This window comes from Papio anubis, chromosome 1 (genome assembly GCF_008728515.1).
Source record: "Papio anubis isolate 15944 chromosome 1, Panubis1.0, whole genome shotgun sequence".
Lineage (NCBI taxonomy): Eukaryota > Metazoa > Chordata > Mammalia > Primates > Cercopithecidae > Papio > Papio anubis.
The window spans coordinates 175,782,145-175,802,049 of NC_044976.1; the positions used below are offsets into that span (position 1 = coordinate 175,782,145).

Consider the following 19,905-nt stretch of genomic DNA (forward strand, 5'->3'; position numbering starts at 1 on the left):
TTTTTTTATAAAATAATTTTATAAAAGAGTCCATCAAGATATTACATAGAAAATGCACACTAAGGTAATATATATATACACTTCATAAAAATAGAATACATCTTGGCAATTGCTTAGTCTATTACCACCATGTACAGTGTATTGACGTTTAACATTTATGTTAATTTGAACATATGAGATTTTTAAGAAACAAACCTGTCCCACTGGTAGCTTTAAAAATTGTTTTCATTGACAGGAAAATAAAAAATTCTGGAATGTAAAAGTTATGAAGCTAACTGGATGAAAGTTTATATTAAAATGTTAAAGTTCCATGCCCTGAACAACTGTTGTGAGGGCAAAGCGATTTTTTTTTTTAAATTATTTTCATAAGTGGTTCAGCTGATCTCACAAAATCACTGAAAATAATATCCTTGTTCTGAATGTTCAGTCAAGATAAGCACCATTTGGGATCAAACAAGACTTCTAGTAACTGTACTGTATTTTTAAAAATGAGTGGTGTTTTTCTCCTTAAAATGAAAATAGGTAAATCCTATTATATTGTATCAATACTTACAAAAATTGCCAGAAGTTATTTTATAAGCTTTGATCAAAATACTTAGTAACTAATTTTATGATTCTAAAAATAGTCAAATGCTTAAAAACTCTATTTGGGCCGGGCGCGGTGGCTCAAGCCTGTAATCCCAGCACTTTGGGAGGCCGAGACGGGCGGATCACGAGGTCAGGAGATCGAGACCATCCTGGCTAACACGGTGAAACCCCGCCTCTATTAAGAAATACAAAAAAAACTAGCTGGGCGAGGTGGCGGGCGCCTGTAGTCCCAGCTACTCGGGAGGCTGAGGCCGGAGAATGGCGTGAACCCGGGAGGCGGAGCTTGCAGTGAGCTGAGATCCGGCCACTGCACTCCAGCCTGGGCGACAGAGCGAGACTCCGTCTCAAAAAAAAAAAAAAAAACTCTATTTGACTCTGAATCAGTTGTTTTTGTTTTTTGTTGTTTGGTTTGGCTTTCAGGAAAATGATCCTAGGTACTACACTACTATAAACCGTCACTGATAGGTCCTGTTAGATGTTCAGAGTAATCTTTGGGAAATAACTGCTCCAGTGTAATAAATAAAATAATAAGGGACTTTTCTAGACCATACTTCAAGATATGACCATGGTGGGATCATGAAAACACCTCAGAAGTACCAAGGAAGGCACACAAAACAGAGTGTAGCACCATTTTCAAGTTGCCAAGATTGCAACTGTTCAAGAGACAGTAATCTGGAAGGGGGCTTGATTGCTATGATTAATGCGGTTTAAATATGTGGAATAGGCTTTGGAGAGTTCCTTAGTATGGATAGGCAGACACAGCTATATAAACTATGAATGTGGTCTGATACTCAATGGTCCCATTGGCACTGTAGGATGAGGCTCGGACCCTCATGCGGTAGGTCTCTGCTTCTCGTAGTGGTCGTGTTGTATACACCACTCCTTTCAGGTTTTCATCCCTCAAAGCAAAAGGAACAGTCTGTTCCTCATCTATCATGAGGAAAGTTGTCCTGGGATGCATCACTCCATCCTGCGTGTAGGCAACCAGCCGGATTAAATCTTGATTGGTGGCTATTCCAAATGGGAGGGAGACGAGTTTGTATTCCAAAGCATATGGACTCAAGGCACATTCCAAATCATTGGGTGGACAGTTCTTGAGGCAGAACCTAAGAACAACAAACATATGAAATACATAGTTATCTGGAAGCAGGAGGTGGCATGATGCAGGTGATCGTGATCCATGACAACTTTCAGGCACTGCATGCAGGAGGCAGCCTGGTTGTAAAAAGCGGTAAGATTCAGTCATGTTCTGTGTCACTAACTCAAACCAGACACCAGATGACTAGGAGAAGATGCTGGTGTGAAGTCAAATATCTATCTTGCAGCTCCATTAAAAGCAGAAGTGTCTGAGCCATTGAAGTAAGTATGAATGCCACAAGAGTATTTTCTTTAAAATGAAAAGTCAGTTTTGGAAATAAAAGCATCTGCATATATATTGGAAACATGTACTTCTTAAAGAGGAATACAAACTACTTTTTAATTATATAATATCCTGACACTGTTTGAAAGGTGAAACAAAATATATTGATATTTTATTTTTCTAAAAATAATAAAAGGTCAATTAGGATTTCTGGTGGGGAAGGGGCACTTCTTTTGTAATTGTTGTTCACATTATTGTAGATTAAAAAGCTTAATTTTCTTTTACCAGAGCGCATGTTGGCTGCTTTTTGAGTCTGATGACTTTTAAATTGTTTGCCAGAAACCGATGGTAATCAAGAGGGGGAAAAATGCACAGAGGACCGTTTTATGAAGATAGGATTCTGCAGTCCTAGTATTTTTAGAGGCTTTGTTAAGTCTGTATTTTCAATTTTCTCCTTCCTATTCCACATCTCATCAGACCAATCGCAAATAGGTTTTTGGTGGATTCTGGGCAGTCCACACTGGACTATGCCGCAGTAACTTGGTAAGCATTACCAAGAGGAAAACAAAGTGAGCTCCAGCCAGTATTTGGTTTCAGAAACACCTTCCTATTAGCTCGACCTATCCAAGAGGAACATTATCACTTGTTTTCAATCACCCTGTTAACTTGGTACCTGAACAGAGTACAACATTTCTGGAAGGAAAGAGAGAAAATAGAATGGTAGTTTATTCAGAAAGCAGAAAAGCCTGTTTCAGACAGAAGGAAATATAAGCAAGATGATGTATGAATGGGCAGACGACTGACTCATCTTCGCTCATCTCCATTCTCAAGGAGTGGTGAGTCAGTGAAACAACAGAAAAGGTGCCTCATGGTGGGCTCTAAGTCTGCAGAGCCCTTACCACCCTGAGGCAACACAACAGACACGAAAAACTTGCTGCTGAGGCAGAACCCACCATGTTACATGTTATATGCTGGGAAGACTGCTTCAGGCAACACTGGCAGCCAAGAGTGAGCTTGGGTGGCAGTGGCTGCTGCAGGATGAGCTCATTTCTTGGCCACTCATTGAAGAGAATACTTACTGTCACCACACATCTTCCTGGAGTTAGTGACTTCCTGTGAGTTACACATGACAAGAGACAAAGTTTATGTTGGTCAAGGAGTGGGAGGAAGCATTTTCAAAAGCATGTCTGGGATGAGAAGGCAAGACATACCCTGAAACAGGATCCCGTTGGTAGTTGGGCGGACAGGGTGTATCGATGCACTGGTAGCTTCCTCTCATGTTGAAGCACATGCGATTGGGCCCACAGTGTACATTCTGCTCCAGACACTCATCGATATCTAGGGATGGCACAGGGAACATGCAGCATCAGCAATGAGGGTGAGAGAAGGCCATCAGAGCAGGCACTGTGGATGTGTGACTGGAAGGTGGAGGGCTAGCCTTCTCCTCCCATGAATGAACTTGGTCATATCTAAGCTTCTTCAACCACAAAATGGGGATCATGACACCTGGTGGAGTTTTTTTCCCAGATTGCCTTAAGCACATATTTCTTTATGTGAAAGGACATCAAAAAATGAGAGCTATAAAAGTAGATGGGGAGATATTAAGAGCTCTCTGGTGTCTTTTATATTTGGGCAATACCGTGCATTTGAGTTTTATAAAGCAAGTAATATTTTAAATGCACTATGAACAAACCAAAAATTTAAAGGACAGTTGTGAATATTTTTTGCAAAGTGAAGAATCTTCTTAAAATGTGAGTGATCCTTGCCTAGTGTTTTGTTTTATAATGTCAAATTGTTGAGTGGAAAATAGGATCTTAGATATGAAAGGAGTCAAGTTATAAATTCAGGAGAGATAGTACAGGCTAGTCAGATCTTGAGAGAGACAAACAAAACAGGATCAAATGAGTGGCACAGACACCACAAAGTAAGCTGATCAAATGGAGCAGTTCACCTGGATCTATACTGTGTTGAGTCTATCCTCTGTTATGGTAGTGGGATGCTCTCCTTAGGGTAATGGTGTGGGGAAAATATGCAAATGAAATACTCTTTATTTTGTTGTTTTCTACACTAAGTTGTTAAGTAGAAACATACTTTAAGTGCTTCATGAAAATGAGTGTTTTTGAGCCATGATTCTTAATTTGGGGTTTATTTTTGAGCATCAGGGGATCTGTAAATGAAAATGTTTGCGTGTGTGTGTGTGTGAGACAGAGAGAATGTGAGATTGATTGATGGATGTATTTTCTGGAAAGAGGGTCCATGGAGTACAACACAATTTTTAAGGAATTTTAAGATCCCAAAGGTAAGAATGGTATTTTTAGAGCAGTGGTTTTCATACTGGGGCATCCTCATTCCCCTGGTGATGCACGAATGTTTTCTAGCAGTATGAATGCAGGCGTATGTTCTAGCAGTATGAATGTTTATCTCAGAGGATAAACAGAGTAAGCATATTGGTAATAAAGACGGATGGTGGCAGGCCTTATTTTATCATGGCCACAAGCCAATGGTCTTAGCTCGCTATTTTATTTTATTTTTTGAGATGGAGTCTCACTCTGTTGCCCAGGCTGGAGTGTAGTGGTGCTGTCTCGGTTCACTGCAAGCTCTGCCTCCTGGGCTCAAGTGATTCTCCTGCCTCAGCTTCCTGAGTAGCTGGGACTACAGGCATGCATCACCATGCCTGGCTAACTTTTGTATTTTTAGTAGAGATGGGATTTCACCATGTTGGCCAGGCTGGTCTCGAACCCCTGACCTTAGGTGATCCACCTGCCTCAGCCTCCCATTAGTTCGCTATTTTAAATTAGATTTTGGAAGTGAGTTGGCTGTCATGGGGACACTTAATAACATTTTTGTTTGAACAGAAAAATCACCTTCGACTTTTTCTGACAGTAGATCTGATTAATTTGACAAGAATGCAGACTTTCATATATAGTGGCCACCTTCCATTAACCGAGGGAGTTAAACCTGCAGCTCTGAAGTTTTGATGAAAATATATTTAAAGCTTGTGCACATTAAGATAACAATCTGTATAACACTGCCAGAATTCACATCCTTTACAACTATTTAAACTTATAAGGAACTTAGTGGTTAATTTTTAAAAGTATGAGTAAAGTATAAGGTTTTCAAAGTCTAAGTCAATTGGCTGCATATAGCATTGGTCCTGATATAAAAGAGGGAAAAGTGACAATTAAATGGACTGAATTGGTTCTCCAGAGGTGGGTCCTGAAGGTCAAATGCACTTCTATCATGGAAGCTGTGCTAAGAACAATGGGCATGTGTTACCATGACGTCACTGTACAGTAGCACATAACCTGGTAGTTGGATAATGGTATTTATATTGGGACTTGATACAAAAATAAGCATTTTAGATTTGGCTCCAAATATGTTGTTTTCTAAGGAAAACACAGACAATGTAATTATTTACTGAAAACAATAAGTCTGCACAAAGTAAAAAGATACTGGGTTAGAATGATATGGAGTAAATAACTATTTAGTTATATGTGCTGACAATGATGTAGTATGCTATTACTAGTATTATACTAGGATTAGTTTTCCTACAGGAATGAAACACAATGTGAAACAACTGTTTTATTTCAGTTAAGTATTGCCTACTGGGTCTGTGAAACAATTTCTAATTATGATTTTATCAGTCAGGAGGGCTTAATCTCCCTGACAAAATGAGATTGTCTCAGTGATGTGAAAAGCCTTCTAGAAAAATGTGAAATTCAATTAGCCTTATCTTCCTTCTCTCATTAAAAAATTTTCTCTTCGTATTCATCGTCCACATGAATTTTATCTCATTTTCATCATGAACTCTTGCAGAAACATGAAGCCAGTGGGCTGCAGGGGACCATGATAGTGGTGGTGTGGAGACTAGAGGCTGGATGAACATCAGTGTGCATAATAAGTTGTTATTTAGTAGTTACCTTATGATATATTTTCATTGGGTAAATATGAATCTATAAAGAAATATCAGAATCTAATATAGAAATATACACTTTCTATTAAAAAGCTTTCCTAAGTACTGAGGTGCTGGGCAGGTGGACCTCTTGTGTCTCTGGTCTATTACCCTCTCCTCAGGGTGAAGCACTCTCTCTAGAAATTCACTCACTCTACTCATTTACTCTACTCACTATTCTTAAAAAAAAGAAGACAGAAAAATAGATAGAAATTGTGTTGTCTTCTGTTCATGGATGATGTGATGTCTGGTTTCTATTAAATATAAGAAAATCACGATTGAAATGAAAGTGTTTTGTAACATACTGCTACAAGAAAAGAATCCCAAAATGAGCTGAAAATTTTTATATTAACAGCTTTAGAACATATGAATGTATTTAACCAAGTGCTTCTGAATACTAAAAAAAATAATTTAGGATAAACATACTTGAAACATCTGTCTGATAGAAAATATAAGTAATTTAGATTCTTGATAAACATGCATTGCATTTTTAAAACACGGATGAATAAGAGCACTCATTTTAAATGCAGTGCTCATATGTTTCCAAATTTTTAGAAGTAGATTAGTGGTGCATAAAATTAGCATAAGGATCCTTTAGTTTCTCCTCTCTGCATCTTAGGCAATTCTTGATTGGTCATGCTTTTTTTCATTTTGTAGTCTGGTGACTTTCACTTTTTTTTTTTTTTTTTGAGACGGAGTCTCGCTCTGTTGCCCAGGCTGGAGTACAGTGGCCGGATCTCAGCTCACTGCAAGCTCCGCCTCCTGGGTTTATGCCATTCTCCTGCCTCAGCCTCCCGAGTAGCTGGGACTACAGGCGCCCGCCACCTCGCCCGGCTAGTTTTTTGTATTTTTTAGTAGAGACGGGGTTTCACCGTGTTAGCCAGGATGGTCTCGATCTCCTGACCTCGTGATCCACCCGTCTCGGCCTCCCAAAGTGCTGGGATTACAGGCTTGAGCCACCGCGCCCGGCCAGACTTTCACTTTTGACTAGAGTTTCTGTCCTTGTTCAATGTCAAATTCACTTTAATTTCCCTTTTATTATTGACATTTGTATCAGTAATTTCTAAATCTTTTAAAAAACCATATGCAAATAAAAAGCAGTCTTTGGTTCCTTATAAATGCCTCAAACACTTTCTAAAACTATAAAAAGAATGCAAGTTATTCTTTAGGGCAAAGAAAAAGGCATAATTGTTTTCTCTCAAGTCTTTTTAAAACCACAAAAATATGTAACCCATTTAAATTGCAAACATTTCAAGTGACACCTGTTTCTGATTTGTCCACGTTATTTTCCACTCTCTGTAGCACAACTGAAAGCTGAAGAATGTTCTGAACTAAGTAAGGGACAAAGGCAATTAAAAAAATAAACGGGCACAATTTAGAAAGGGAGAAAAATTCTTTAATGAGAATAAAATATAACCCTTTAAAATCTGGCTAAGGGGTTTTGCGTTTCAGTGGTTATTCCAAATGCTTCGGTATCTGCCCTGTTGCCTTCCTTGGTGCCTGGAGTACCCGGAGGGGGTGTGGTTTTAGTGTGGGCATCGGCACTCCTTCAGGAAGACTCTTGGGTTGAAGAACTGGGAAAAGTGATCACATCTGGATAAAGTGCTCTCACCCCATCCTGCTGCCTCAGTGCAATGCTCCTGGTGCTCACAGCATCCCAGGAGACAAAGGACTATTCTAGACATATAGATCTGAGGTCAAGTCCTGCCTCTGCTCTTGATTATTCTAGGATATCAAGGCTCACATAATCACTCTGAGAATTAGTTTCAGAATGGGTACAAATTATCTAATGGGTGTCCATTAGAATGGGTGCAAATTATTGCCCTTGACATATTTATACTGCTGATTAAAATGAAATAACAGTTGCTTTGGAAAAAGATAACAATATGATTAAATAAATTATTCCAGCACTTCAAATCTGAGTAAAATTCTCTGCATGGGGTAGGTTCTTAAAAATGTTTGGTGACTGATGGCCCAAAGCAAAAGTTATTGCTCAACTTGATGTTTCATCTCCAGCCCACATGACCCAGTTGGGGCTCTCAGGGAGTGTGAATGAGTGAATGGGTGGGGTAGGGTGGTGTGGGGTAAGGTGGCAGTGCTCATGGTAACTAGGGTGAAGCCATTGTCCATACTGGTTTTGCCTCCTGGAACTCTTTTTCCATGAGCTGCATCCCAGCAAGTCTTGTGAATCCCATAAAGAGAAAATTCAATCAAAATTTGATTGCTGCTGATAAAGCACTCTTTCGGAGCATTTATTTGCTATACTTTACAAAAGGATATAATTTTCCATGACACAAATTAATACAATTCAAAAGCTTATTAAGACCTACATAATACTCCTAGATTTTGTCTATAAAATTCAAGGGTTTCTTAGAAGATTTTTAGGAGCTATACAAGTTCTTATTTCTCCTTAATATAAGTACATGTTGCAGTATAATCAACCTTACCAAATTACAATGCTCCTTTCACATTTTTGTGTAAAAAGGGAACTACTGAGATTGATTTCTTTTTTGTCATTGCTACACTTGCCTAAAACTGTTATAGAACCAATAAGCTATATTTTGATTTATTTACATGTCTGTCTCCACTAGCCTGTAAACTCTTAAAGGGAAGACTCTATCTTATTTATCTGTTTAAATCTTGCAATGCTAGCACATAATTGTTCCACATCAATGTAGACTCAACGAATGAATGAATCATTTAATTGACTACCAAACTGATCACTCTAAAAATAAGTTTAATAAGAGGGACCACATATAAAATAATGTCTAACACTTAAGTAAATTTACTGAGTAACCTTCTCATTTTTCACTTCCATTTTAGTAGAATTGTTAAAAAAAAAAAAAAAGTTTGAAGAGATCTATTCCCATTAAGGCTTAAAAAATATATAATATGAACTGGCTTAGGCATTTTTGCTCCTTCTAGTAAGACCGTTCCAAAAAAATGTTTCTCAACTATTTTCTTTGCTTACTTCCTTTCCCATTGCTTCTGCTTGCAAAAGCAATGTTTGAACATAATTCTGACCCATGGGAATGGGCAAGAAGGGGAAGCCACTAGGAGAATGATTATTCAAAAAAAAACTTCTCACACTCTCTGTTGGTTTTTAGTCAAGTTGCAACAATAAACATCCCAATGTTTTCTCACCTTGGCATGTCTTTCCATTGAGTGTGAGTTGATAGCCAGGTGGGCAGATGCATTGATAACTTCCAAAGGTATTCTTACACTCATGCTGGCAGGCATCTGTATTTTCACATTCATCAATATCTGTTCAGGAAGACGACAGAGTTGTCACCACACAAGAAAAAAGCAGACATTGTGACAGAGCCAACTCTCATCAAGTTGTTGATATACATTAGAAAAACTTCTTGGTGATTTTATACTCGTGTGTTAAAAAATGCTCAGAGCTATTTTCTATCAAGTTTTTTTATGTTATAAAAATATTGAATATAGTACTATATACACATTACCATATTACAAAATATGGACATTTCTTCTATGTATAAGCATATATATGCTGAAGTCCCAACCTGATCAATTTTTGTATTAGTTAAGAGAGACATGACAGAGGAAACAAATGTGGACAGGATCCTAAACCACCAAAATATGAAACTCTAAGGAACAGTAGAAATTTCCTAAAATATAATGTTCCTATTGAGATTAATTGCAAAAAGGAGTATTTGTTTTTATTGTATTCAAATTTTGGCTCTCTTTCTCTCTCGCAGCAGGCCTACCCATGCATAGCTTTCCCATACATAGATATCATATGGAAATGTTTTTCGTTTTTGTGACAAAAAATATTCCTCACATTTTTTACACAATTTGAATGCACTAATGACAAGTACATACATATATAGTTGTGTTACCTTTGGCAGGCCATTTAACTTCTCAAGATCTCATTTATTCTTCTGTCAAAAGGGACATTTGAGACTATCTGCCCTAATTCACAGTTTTGCTGAAAGGTTCATATACAGTAATATGTGGGAAAGTAGTCTATAAAGGGCTATCTGCTATTATTAAACAAAGCCATGAAAATGGCAAGGAGTGTGAGAATAGTTGATAATTCAAAATTAATTGATATTTGCTTTAAGGTATGTGATTTGGGAGGCTGAAAATTTTTTGTCCCAGTGGTGTTTTGCTTTGACTAAAATTAAAATTTGCTCATAGTCTCTGATCATACACCAACCAGTGGAAGACTAGTTAACCAAAGTGTTGATTCTATGACTTATGTGAGTTTTTACTTCTTTAAAATCAGCTTTAACCTAAAATAACAGAAATGTAAATGATATTGAACTCCAAGTAGTTAACACAGAGCTTTTGCAAGTATGAATTTTACAGTGCCCCCAAGTGTGATTTCTGCATTCAGATGCAATGCAATGGTCATTTTTCCTGTTACGCTTTGGAATCAATTTCTTCAAAAACTAGACTTTAGCGCAAGTCTAATAAGATTTCATAGTGTTAATTTGAATCTTTCATAACTTGTCTGTCCCAGATAGTTAATGAAAAGCATTTGGTGTTTATTGCAAGTTGGTCTTGTTGTGTAGTTCCAAAGCTGTCTACAATCTTACTGTAAATTTCTTCATTAGTCCCAATACTATAAAATACCATATTTTAAGAAATGTTTAAGCCTATGAATTGCCCCCAAAGAAACTTAAATATCCAGTAATGGACTAACTATACATTTTTACTTTAGATTCTCCAAGATTGACCCTTACTGTGAAATAGTGGCTGCCTCAAATAGCAGATGACTGAGGAAGATGATTGTGATAACATAATATAGGTTTAACATAAACAGAAGACAGAAAACATTTATAAGACTCTACTGTGATGAAGCTGCAGCCATAGATAGTGATGAAAAAGTAGGGAAATGGGTTATTAATCAGGAAACTTTCTTAAAATAACTTGGACCTTCTGATAATTTGGAAGAAACCAGCTAATGGTGTATAGTGTGGAGGGTGTGGTTTAATTCATTTTTCATAACACAGACGTTTGCGCAGGAAAGTAAAGGTAGAACAAAAGAAAGTGCTTGTCTAAAATGAAGGCTGAGAATGGGATGGTAACCTATCACCTAGTCTGTGAAAACCCTCTAGTGGGAATGACTGTTTGGAAGAAACTGAAAGACAAAATGTCAGATGTTAATTCTGTCAATAAAAGAATAGTGAACAACTTTAATGAAGAGTCAGATGAAAATTGTGGGCATAAAAAATTACCAAAACTCAGAACAGTTTGTAGCAGATTGACAGTATTGTTTAATATACTAGCAATAATACTGGAGTCTACATATTTAGCAATTAAACAGTATTTGACCACATGGGACAAAATGTAGACAATTGTTAATGAATGCATTAATGTTTGGTGGTAGAAGAAGTGAGCACTGTCAACAATTCTGGTAAGCTAATCACAAGGGAGAAGTTTCCATATCCCTTACATTAAGCTGCAGGTACATCAGGGTGAAAAAAGACAGAAAAGTGCTGGAAAAAATATGAACCTAAAAAGCAAAGGGTAAAGTTTGAGTGTCCAGAGGGACTGAGGGTCCAACTGAGTAGAGATGATATGGGAAGATGAATCCACCTAAGGTTGACCAAGAAGTACATCTGAGAAGATAATAACAGGGCTTGGGCAAGGGTGGAAAAAGAAACAACAAAAATTGAAGATAGAAGGAGAAGAAATGTTTAAAAAATATTTAGCAAAAAGCATAGTTAGGAGAGAGTAAGCAAAGTGTAGAACGCTTTCGAGAAATGTAAGAAAATGAGGCTGGCATAGTGGTCTTTGAATTTAAACAGAATTTCTTTTTTCCCTCCCTCTTTACTTCCCTCCTCTGTGCTTTCTTTTTCCAGCTAACAAATAGTAAAACTAATTCCTGCTTGCTAATTCCCCTTGAGTAGGTCAATGACATGCAAATTGTAGATGTTCACAGAAAATTGAGTTAAATGAGTGACAGATGGTAATGTTTGCAACTTGAGTGAAAACAAGGTCTCAATTCTTAAGTTGGAAATTATACTTCACTTTGGCAAACAAATGAAATTATAGACTTGTGAATTTAGATAGATACTGAAAGCATATATGTTAGAGCGATAGAAGTAACTTAATTTTGTCCCAACTCATACTATCTTTTCAGTGACATACAAACATATACAATAATCAAACAGCAATTCCATGGGGACTGTGGAGCAACAGTCAATGGGATGTTGATTGTCATATAGAACAGTCAACTGAGAAGCTGAAACTTTCACTTTTAAACCACTGCTTTTCCATCAGTCCGATGTGGCTATAATCTGATGGCATATTATGTGGCAATTATGTGGCAATATTTACATCCTCTTTTAAATAAACTATATTCTGGATGCCACCGAAATTTATTTCTATGTAGCATTAAATTTAGTGACACCTTCAGGGTGACCAAAAAGAGAAACTTACTGTAACACAATAAATTATCAGAATGCCCACATGTAAATCCATAATTTACTTGACTCAAGTCTGTAATAGTTTTAGGTGCCAAAATAAATGTCTTAAAATTTCGAGTCATTCCGGACTTGAGATCAGATGTAGTTCACTGCACCCAAACAATCACAGGTGCTGTACACATACTTTGATCAGTAAGAGAGCCCACAGAAAGGAAATGTAATATGGCTGACATTTACCTACACATGTGTCATGGCTTGCCTCAGAGCCTTCAGGGCAAGTTTTCCTAATAGTCCTTCTAGTCCTGGAGAGAGATGTTCTGCTGTTTCTATACTCTGAGTAGGAGCTGTAGAGATGTGAGTACTGTCTGTAATGCTGTTGAGGTTGATAGTTGTTTCTCACAGGGGAGAACCGTGCAAGGTTATAGCTACTGTACTGAGTGCCGTAATTTGGCAGCCTCTCCAATCCAGCGCAAGATTTCCCGTCCCCTAATAAATGTTGTCCTGGCGGACAGATACACTTGAAGCTGCCGGGGGTGTTGGAGCACTGATGTGCACAAGGTTTAGGCACTTGTTCACATTCATTAATGTCTGCTCGTGTGCCATGACATAAAAAAGAGAAAAAAAAAAAGACACATACATACACACACAAAACACAGGAATATAGAATGAATCTGTGAAACAAACCGAAGATATTGTTACCCTCTAAAGCCAGGCATACAGTAATTTCTCCTCAACTGTTGTGAACTTTTGAGAAAGCTTTAATCATTCAGTTATGAACATAAAGACAGATTCTATAAATTTCCCCCTAAATACCAATGCACACATTTTATTTGAACACTCACATTGGAGCAAGTGGCTCAGAAAACGAGACACATTAGTTCTGTGAATTCATACTCCTTTGACTTTCACTTATGGCCTTAAGATCTAGGGAACACTGTTTTCAGCCTTGTCTCCTTGATCAGTTTAAGCTAATTTGGCATACATTTTTCACATGTAATTCTACGAGTAACATTAAGATTTTAAATCTTAGAAATACTACACTAAGCTTTCTCAGTTCAGCTAGGCAGAGACATCCTAAATTGTTAAAATTTGTGTCTCTTCCTCTAGGGGAAAAAAGGTACAAGAGAGTGTGGGATCACAAATGAATACAATTTTCATCAAACTTCACTTATAAAAATGTCTCAAGATAATACCTCTTAATACAATCATACCTGTACATTTGGGAAATTTCTCTCTTGTTTTTTCTTTCTTTTGACAAATATTTCAGATGGAATTCTGACTTTTCTACTGATTGACAATGTTGGAAGCTTTCTAATATGTCCATATATAATTTTAAAAAATGTAACTACTTTTATGTTTGTTTAAATGACTTGGTCTTTCTGCAAACATCTTTGCCCTCCTAATTCTCCACATAGCAGCCAGAGAGAACTTTTCCAAATGTAAACCATATCATATTGCTTGTCTGCCCAAGACCTTTCATGTCTTGCCATCACATTCTTTATTATGGGCTCTTTATCCTCCTTACCCTCTGCCTACCTTTGCTCCAATAGCCTGACCCCTTGGTTCTTCCTTAATTATGGTCAGTGCATTCTTTTATGAATGATGTTGCCCTGGCTTCTTCTCAGCCTGAAATACACTTGCTCAGAGCTTCCCATCGTGGCTGCTCTTTCCTTTTTTTTTTTTTTTGAGATAGAGTTGCTCTGTTGCCTAGGCTGGAGTGCAGTGGCATGATCTCAGCTCACTGCAATCTCTGCCTCCTGGGTTCAAGGGATTCTCCTGTCTCAGCCTCCTGAGTACCTGGGACTACAGGCGTGTGCCACCAAACCCAGCTAATCTTTTTTTGTATTTTAAATAGAGACAGGGTTTCACTGTGTTAGCCAGGATGGTCTAGATCTCCTGACCTCATGATCAGCCCGCCTCGGTCTCCCAAAGTGCTGGGATTAGAGGCGTGAGTCACCACACCTGGCCTGCTCTTTCCTTTTGTCCAGTCTCTCACAGAGGCTGCCTGGATCACAGTGCTACCACCCCAGTCTGGGTCTCTCTTTCTCCTTATTATTTTTCCTTAAAGTGCTTATCACTATCTGAAATTGTATATTTTGTGATTCTTCTTTCTCTCTCTGAAAGGTAAACTCCACGAGGACAGAGACCTGATCTGCCCTGTGTAGTGATGTATTCCCACAACCTAGAACATCATCCAACACAAAGTAGGTGCTCAATAAACATTTGTTGAATTAATGCAGGAATGGGCTTGATATTGTGTGCCAAATCAAGCCATGAACAGTAGAAACGAAAAAGATCATATGGGAAAATGTGGTCTTAAATACATGAAAACCAGAGTTCAAAGCTAATATAGATCTTAATTCTATCAGTAGAGGGAGAAATGAAATCACATCTCTAGTTTGCATTTAATTACAAGTTTTAGAGGTAGGAATGCTGGCAAAACTACAGACTTTAAATTTTTATTTTCTGAATTAGTAATTTTGAATTAATGAACAAGCCAAGCACATTTCCCCCCAATAGATTAAAAACAAGGAAACAAGGACATAGAATCAGTTCTTACCAAGATATAAACTCACCAAACATGTAAAATTTTAAAAAGTTATTTGCTTTCTATTGCTAGGTCAACACATGGAATCTGTACTTGTAACTCTTCCTATAAATTGGAAAAGGGAATGAAAGCCAAATTCTTTAATTCATTACCACAGTGGCATGAAAGAAAACAATATAGGAAGGTAGAATAAAATAGTAAATTTTGCTTTAAAAACTTTTAGTAGGTAAAAATTAATATTTTAACTCTTTTCTTTCTTTCTTTTTTTTTTTTTTTTTTTTTGAGACAGAGTTTTGCTCTTGTTGCCCAGACTGGAGTGCAGTGGTGCAATCTTGGCTCACTGCAACCTCCATACCGCAGGTGCAAGCAATTCTCCTGTCTCAGCCTGCTGAGTAGCTGGGATTACAAGTGCCTGCTGCCGTGCCCAGCTAATTTTTGTACTTTTAGTAGAGATGGGGTTTCACCATGTTGGCCAGGCTGGTCTCGAACTCCTGACCTCAGGTGGTCCACCCATCTTGGCCTCCCAAAGTGCTGGGATTACAGGTGTGAACCACCATGCCCAGGCATTCTAACTCTTGTTTTAAGGCAATGGTTCTGCATCCTTCCTTGTTTTATTCCCTAGCACAATGTCTGAGATCCAACTGGTGGCCAAATTGGTGAACAAATACATGTATTTCATTCTGAAAAGTCACTGTTATGGCTAATCAAGATTTTAAACTATATATAAATGATAATATCTAAATAGAAGACTAAAATGATGCTCTGTATTGCTGTTATTAAAAAACATTTCTTTTAAAAGAGTTTCTAGTAATGGTATTAGTTTGAATATTTGCTACATACAAAATACTATGCTAGGGATTGCATAAAGACAGAGCTACGTCTTTTTGGGAGAATTTGCTATAAATAATCGTTAAGTAGACAACAAGGCAACCAATTTGAAAAACAGCATGTAACCCAGAAGCTAGTATTGAAAAGCCCACACAATTATTTTAGTGCAATTGAATATTCTAAGGAAGGAAGACTACAGTTTGATAGATCAGTTTCTTGATTATAAATGCATTAATTTTTACCAAAAGTATGTGGTTATCTTCTTACAGATATTTTCTATTTGCCTTCATATTCAAATATGACTTAAGATGAAAACAAATAGGCAAGTGGAGAGAAATGAATGAGATATTTAAGCATTAAATATGCAATAAAGTAATAATTATCTATTTGTTTAAATTGTGTGTCCCTATTTTAAAACCTCACACCTAAACTTTCATACTGCATACAAGTATACGTCATGCTCAAATAAAATGTATCTATGCAAACATTTATGTCATGTGCATAGAGATATAATCAATGAGATAATCTTGGTAATTAAGTTGTGATGGCAATTATATCAGAACCTCACTTTGGTATGTATGGTGTACAGCAATCACACAGTAAGTGATTATTATCACTTGAAATGTCAGTGTAAATTGAGCTCAATATGAAGTCTCCAAAGAAGTATCCAAATTGTGTTGAATGATGTAAATCAATTTACATACCTTATTATTGTAACAAGAGACCATTTGAGGATAGAGAAAGTGGCCCTAAGCGAGTTGGTAAGGCTAGGTAACTGTATCAGTAGCTTTATTGCTCAACAAGTTCCTATTAACTTACCCATGCAGGGTCTTCCAACTCCTTGAGACCGATAACCTCTTGGGCATACACAGCGATAGCTGCCTCTTGTATTCTCACATATCTGGTTATATCTGCACTGATGGGTCCCATCTTTACATTCATCAATATCTACAGACATGGAGGCAATAAGAAGTAACATTTCCTCTTTCAAACCCAAAGTCATTGTATCTGAAATCAGCATTCTGTAGGATTGCCAAAGGTTGCATTTCTCACCAAGTGGTTGAGATCATACCAACTTACAACTTGGAATCAGAAAACCTGGGTTCAAGTCCCAGCTCTGCCACTTATTAACTGGCTGCTTTTCCTCCTCCTGCTCCCTATTATGGAGAGAGTTTTATTCTCAGATTTCTTTTTTCTCCTTCTCTATATCCCTTCCTCCTTTTGTCATCTTGTTTGTACAAGTGATTAGAGTTTAGACAGACTGAAAATAGTAGTGCTATATTGCTTCTGATCCACAGTCCCATGTTTCTAGCTGCTAGCTGGACATCCCCATCTCTTTGTTTTACCACTACTTCAAACCCAGCACACCCTCAGTGCCTTAACCTTACTCCCCTATTTGTGATAACAGCATGCCTGTGTTTCAAGTCCATCAAGCTTTAAATGATAAATGATGTTCTGTATTCCTGCTATTGAAAAGCATTTCTTTTAAAAGAGTTTCTAGTAATAATAGTTTGAACATTTGCTATATACAAAGATTGGGTAGTTCTGTTTCCTCAATCAAAACCATGTATCTCTACATTTACATTTCCACTTAGCTAGATTTTTGCTGTAGCTTCTTAAAAAGTTTCTGCTCTTTCAACTCATCTCATGCCTAGTTAATCTTATACATAATTAGGGTCAGTATTCTGAAAAATGTTTATAGTTGCATGTAACTGTACATGATGCTCTGAGATGGCTGCTACTCTTTTTTTTTTTTTTTTTTTTTTTTGAGATGGGGTATCGCTCTATCACCCAGGCTGGAGTGCAGTGGCATGATCTTAGCTTACTGCAACCTCTGCCTGCTGGGTTCAAGTGATCCTCCCGCCTCAGCCCACAGAGTAGCTGGGACTACAGGCATGCGCCACCTTGCCCAGCTAATTTTTGTATTTTTAGTAGAGATGGGGTTCCACCATGTTGGCCAGGCTGGCATCAAACTCCTGATAGAGTTGGCTGCTATTAAATGATAAGGAAAGTATTGACCTATATCTATAGTGTGAGAGCTGAAACAAGTCTTTGAAATCTAATACTTCAACTCCCATCACCAGTTGTTGTTTTTTTAAATTATACTAATGAACTTAACAACTATCAACAGATGGCCAATATTCCTTCATCTATATCTATCCCCTACAATCCTATCATATTGTTTTGAAACAAATCCAAGACACTATAATTTTATTAATATTTTAGAATTGATTTTTTTAAAGAAAAACTGCTATTTTTACAACGAGAAACTTAAACTCAAATTTCTGTGTAATCATAAGACTTGTCCAAAGGTTAGACAGCTGTCAAGAAGGAACAATGAATTTTAACACTTTATCCCTAAGTTCAGCTCTTTCTCCTTTATACAAGGCTTTCTTGTTTTCCTTTTCCTATCATCTCCATCTAGTAACATCCCAACCTATATTTAAATGTGATCATTTCCACGACCTCCTTCATAGTGACTCCTACTGGATACAGTCACTTTCATGGGTATTCTTGTAGAATTTTATTTGTTCCTCTTTATGGTGTTTCATTCACCTTGTATTATAGGTTTTTGCTTTTTTGGGGGGAGAGGGTATAGTGGAGGGACTAGAGTAGGCCAATTTAACCCATACATTATTTCTTTCTCCTGTGTTCTTTAGCAGGGATGAGAACGGGAATGGTATCTCTCTTTTATTTTTGTAAATCCTGCAGTTGCTAGCTCTGCTAACCAGGCTGGTACAGAATAGACATACACAGAAAAAATGTAGGGAGAAATATAATGTACCTTTGTGTCTGGTCATTGATGTAGAATAGATAGACAAAGCATAAATTTTGGGCAAATTATTTATTTTATTTGTCTGGTCATGGATTTGATATTTAAAGAATATACAGCTCCAAAATAATTATATTTTGAATTTTAATAAATCTCTACAGACATAATTTTTCTTTCCTCCATGAAATTCTTAACATATATGCTAAATTTCATATTAGAAATTATGTGAGATAATATTAATGCTTGTGGATATTAAACCATGTAAACCAAATGTTTAATTAATGGGAGATCAAAATGGTCATAAGTTTTCATAGTGAGCTTCCATTTCCGGGTATAGCCATGACCCTGGAACCTGGAGCTCAATTATCCTAGAAGTTGGGAGTACTTATGGAAAAAGAAAGATTTCCTTGGTAGCTTAAATTTACTCTAATCACTAGTTTTAAAATGAATGCCTTACTTGACTTGTTGATGGCAAACTGATCTCAGTCATGGAAACAGCCAGACACTCACCAATACAGGTTCCATTTTCTGCCTTGGTCATTCCATTTGGACAAAGATCAATGCACTTATAGCCACCACGGGTGTTCTTACAGTGCTGATCTGGTCTGCATACATTCTGCCTACACTCGTTCACATCTTGATGAAAGAACAAAGGTAGTGTAGATTAAGAAAATTATGTATTCAACTTTTCCAGGGAAATCATACTTTTGGAGTTTAGGGATATTATTTACATATATTCATTGCATAATCACTGTGTAAGGGTAAAGTGCTTAAATTCAACAATGTATGTAACACACTTTAAAATAGAATAAAAATCAAAAACAAAAACAAAATACTGTTTTACAGAGCAGGTAGCCATACCATTTTCTCTTCTTAGAAAAATAAAATTTATATACACTGTTAATTTCATTTGTATACATATATATGTACATATATTTATATGTATAGGTATACTTTTGCAAAAAAATTAGAGGAAATGTCATGAAGAATGGGTATGTAATTAGAAAAAGAAACTCATAAAACATAGCATTTTTTGTCATTTTGGTTTTGCATGGATTGCATACATGCTGCATGCTTGATGTCCTAAATGGGAACCGGTACCAAGACACACTTTATGCATTTAGATCAGACATCATTAAGAAGTTGTAGAGGTGTCATTCCTTTAAATTCAAAGCCCTTTTCTTACCCATGCATTTTCTGCCTTTGAGCTGATACCCAGGTTCACATCCACAGTAGAAACTTCCTATGGCATTGAAACAGCGCTGGTGACAGGGGCTGGATTCTTGGCATTCATTAATATCTGTTAAATAAAACAATACTTTCATTATATGCTATTAGGAAACCTGAGTTAATGTATCCCAAATGTTTAACATTTTGATGATCTTGATCATTACCATGTTTAAGATCTCTAAAACCTATGCAATGTATTCACACTCATGTGATCTGCCAATTACT

The 19,905-nt window shown here is 37.0% G+C and overlaps 1 protein-coding gene across 6 annotated transcripts in view; it reads right to left on the reverse strand.

Annotated features, from left to right (window-relative positions):
• Positions 1 to 919: 919 nt before the first annotated feature.
• The window catches only part of HMCN1 (hemicentin 1), a 499,395-nt gene continuing 480,409 nt past the window's right edge, over positions 920 to 19,905 (reverse strand). For 4 of the 6 annotated variants that reach the window (XM_031657606.1, XM_031657603.1, XM_031657596.1 and 1 more), the window contains 7 exons: positions 19,637 to 19,750; positions 18,961 to 19,086; positions 16,497 to 16,625; positions 12,539 to 12,889; positions 9,045 to 9,164; positions 3,160 to 3,286; positions 920 to 1,694 (listed from right to left, as the gene is read on the reverse strand). In XM_031657606.1, the coding sequence (XP_031513466.1) occupies positions 1,328 to 1,694; positions 3,160 to 3,286; positions 9,045 to 9,164; positions 12,539 to 12,889; positions 16,497 to 16,625; positions 18,961 to 19,086; positions 19,637 to 19,750 (1,334 nt within the window). In that variant the 3' untranslated portion in view covers positions 920 to 1,327. The remainder of the gene's footprint in view (positions 1,695 to 3,159; positions 3,287 to 9,044; positions 9,165 to 12,538; positions 12,890 to 16,496; positions 16,626 to 18,960; positions 19,087 to 19,636; positions 19,751 to 19,905) is intronic. The other 2 variants (XR_004179456.1, XM_031657607.1) reach the window with 2 other exon arrangements.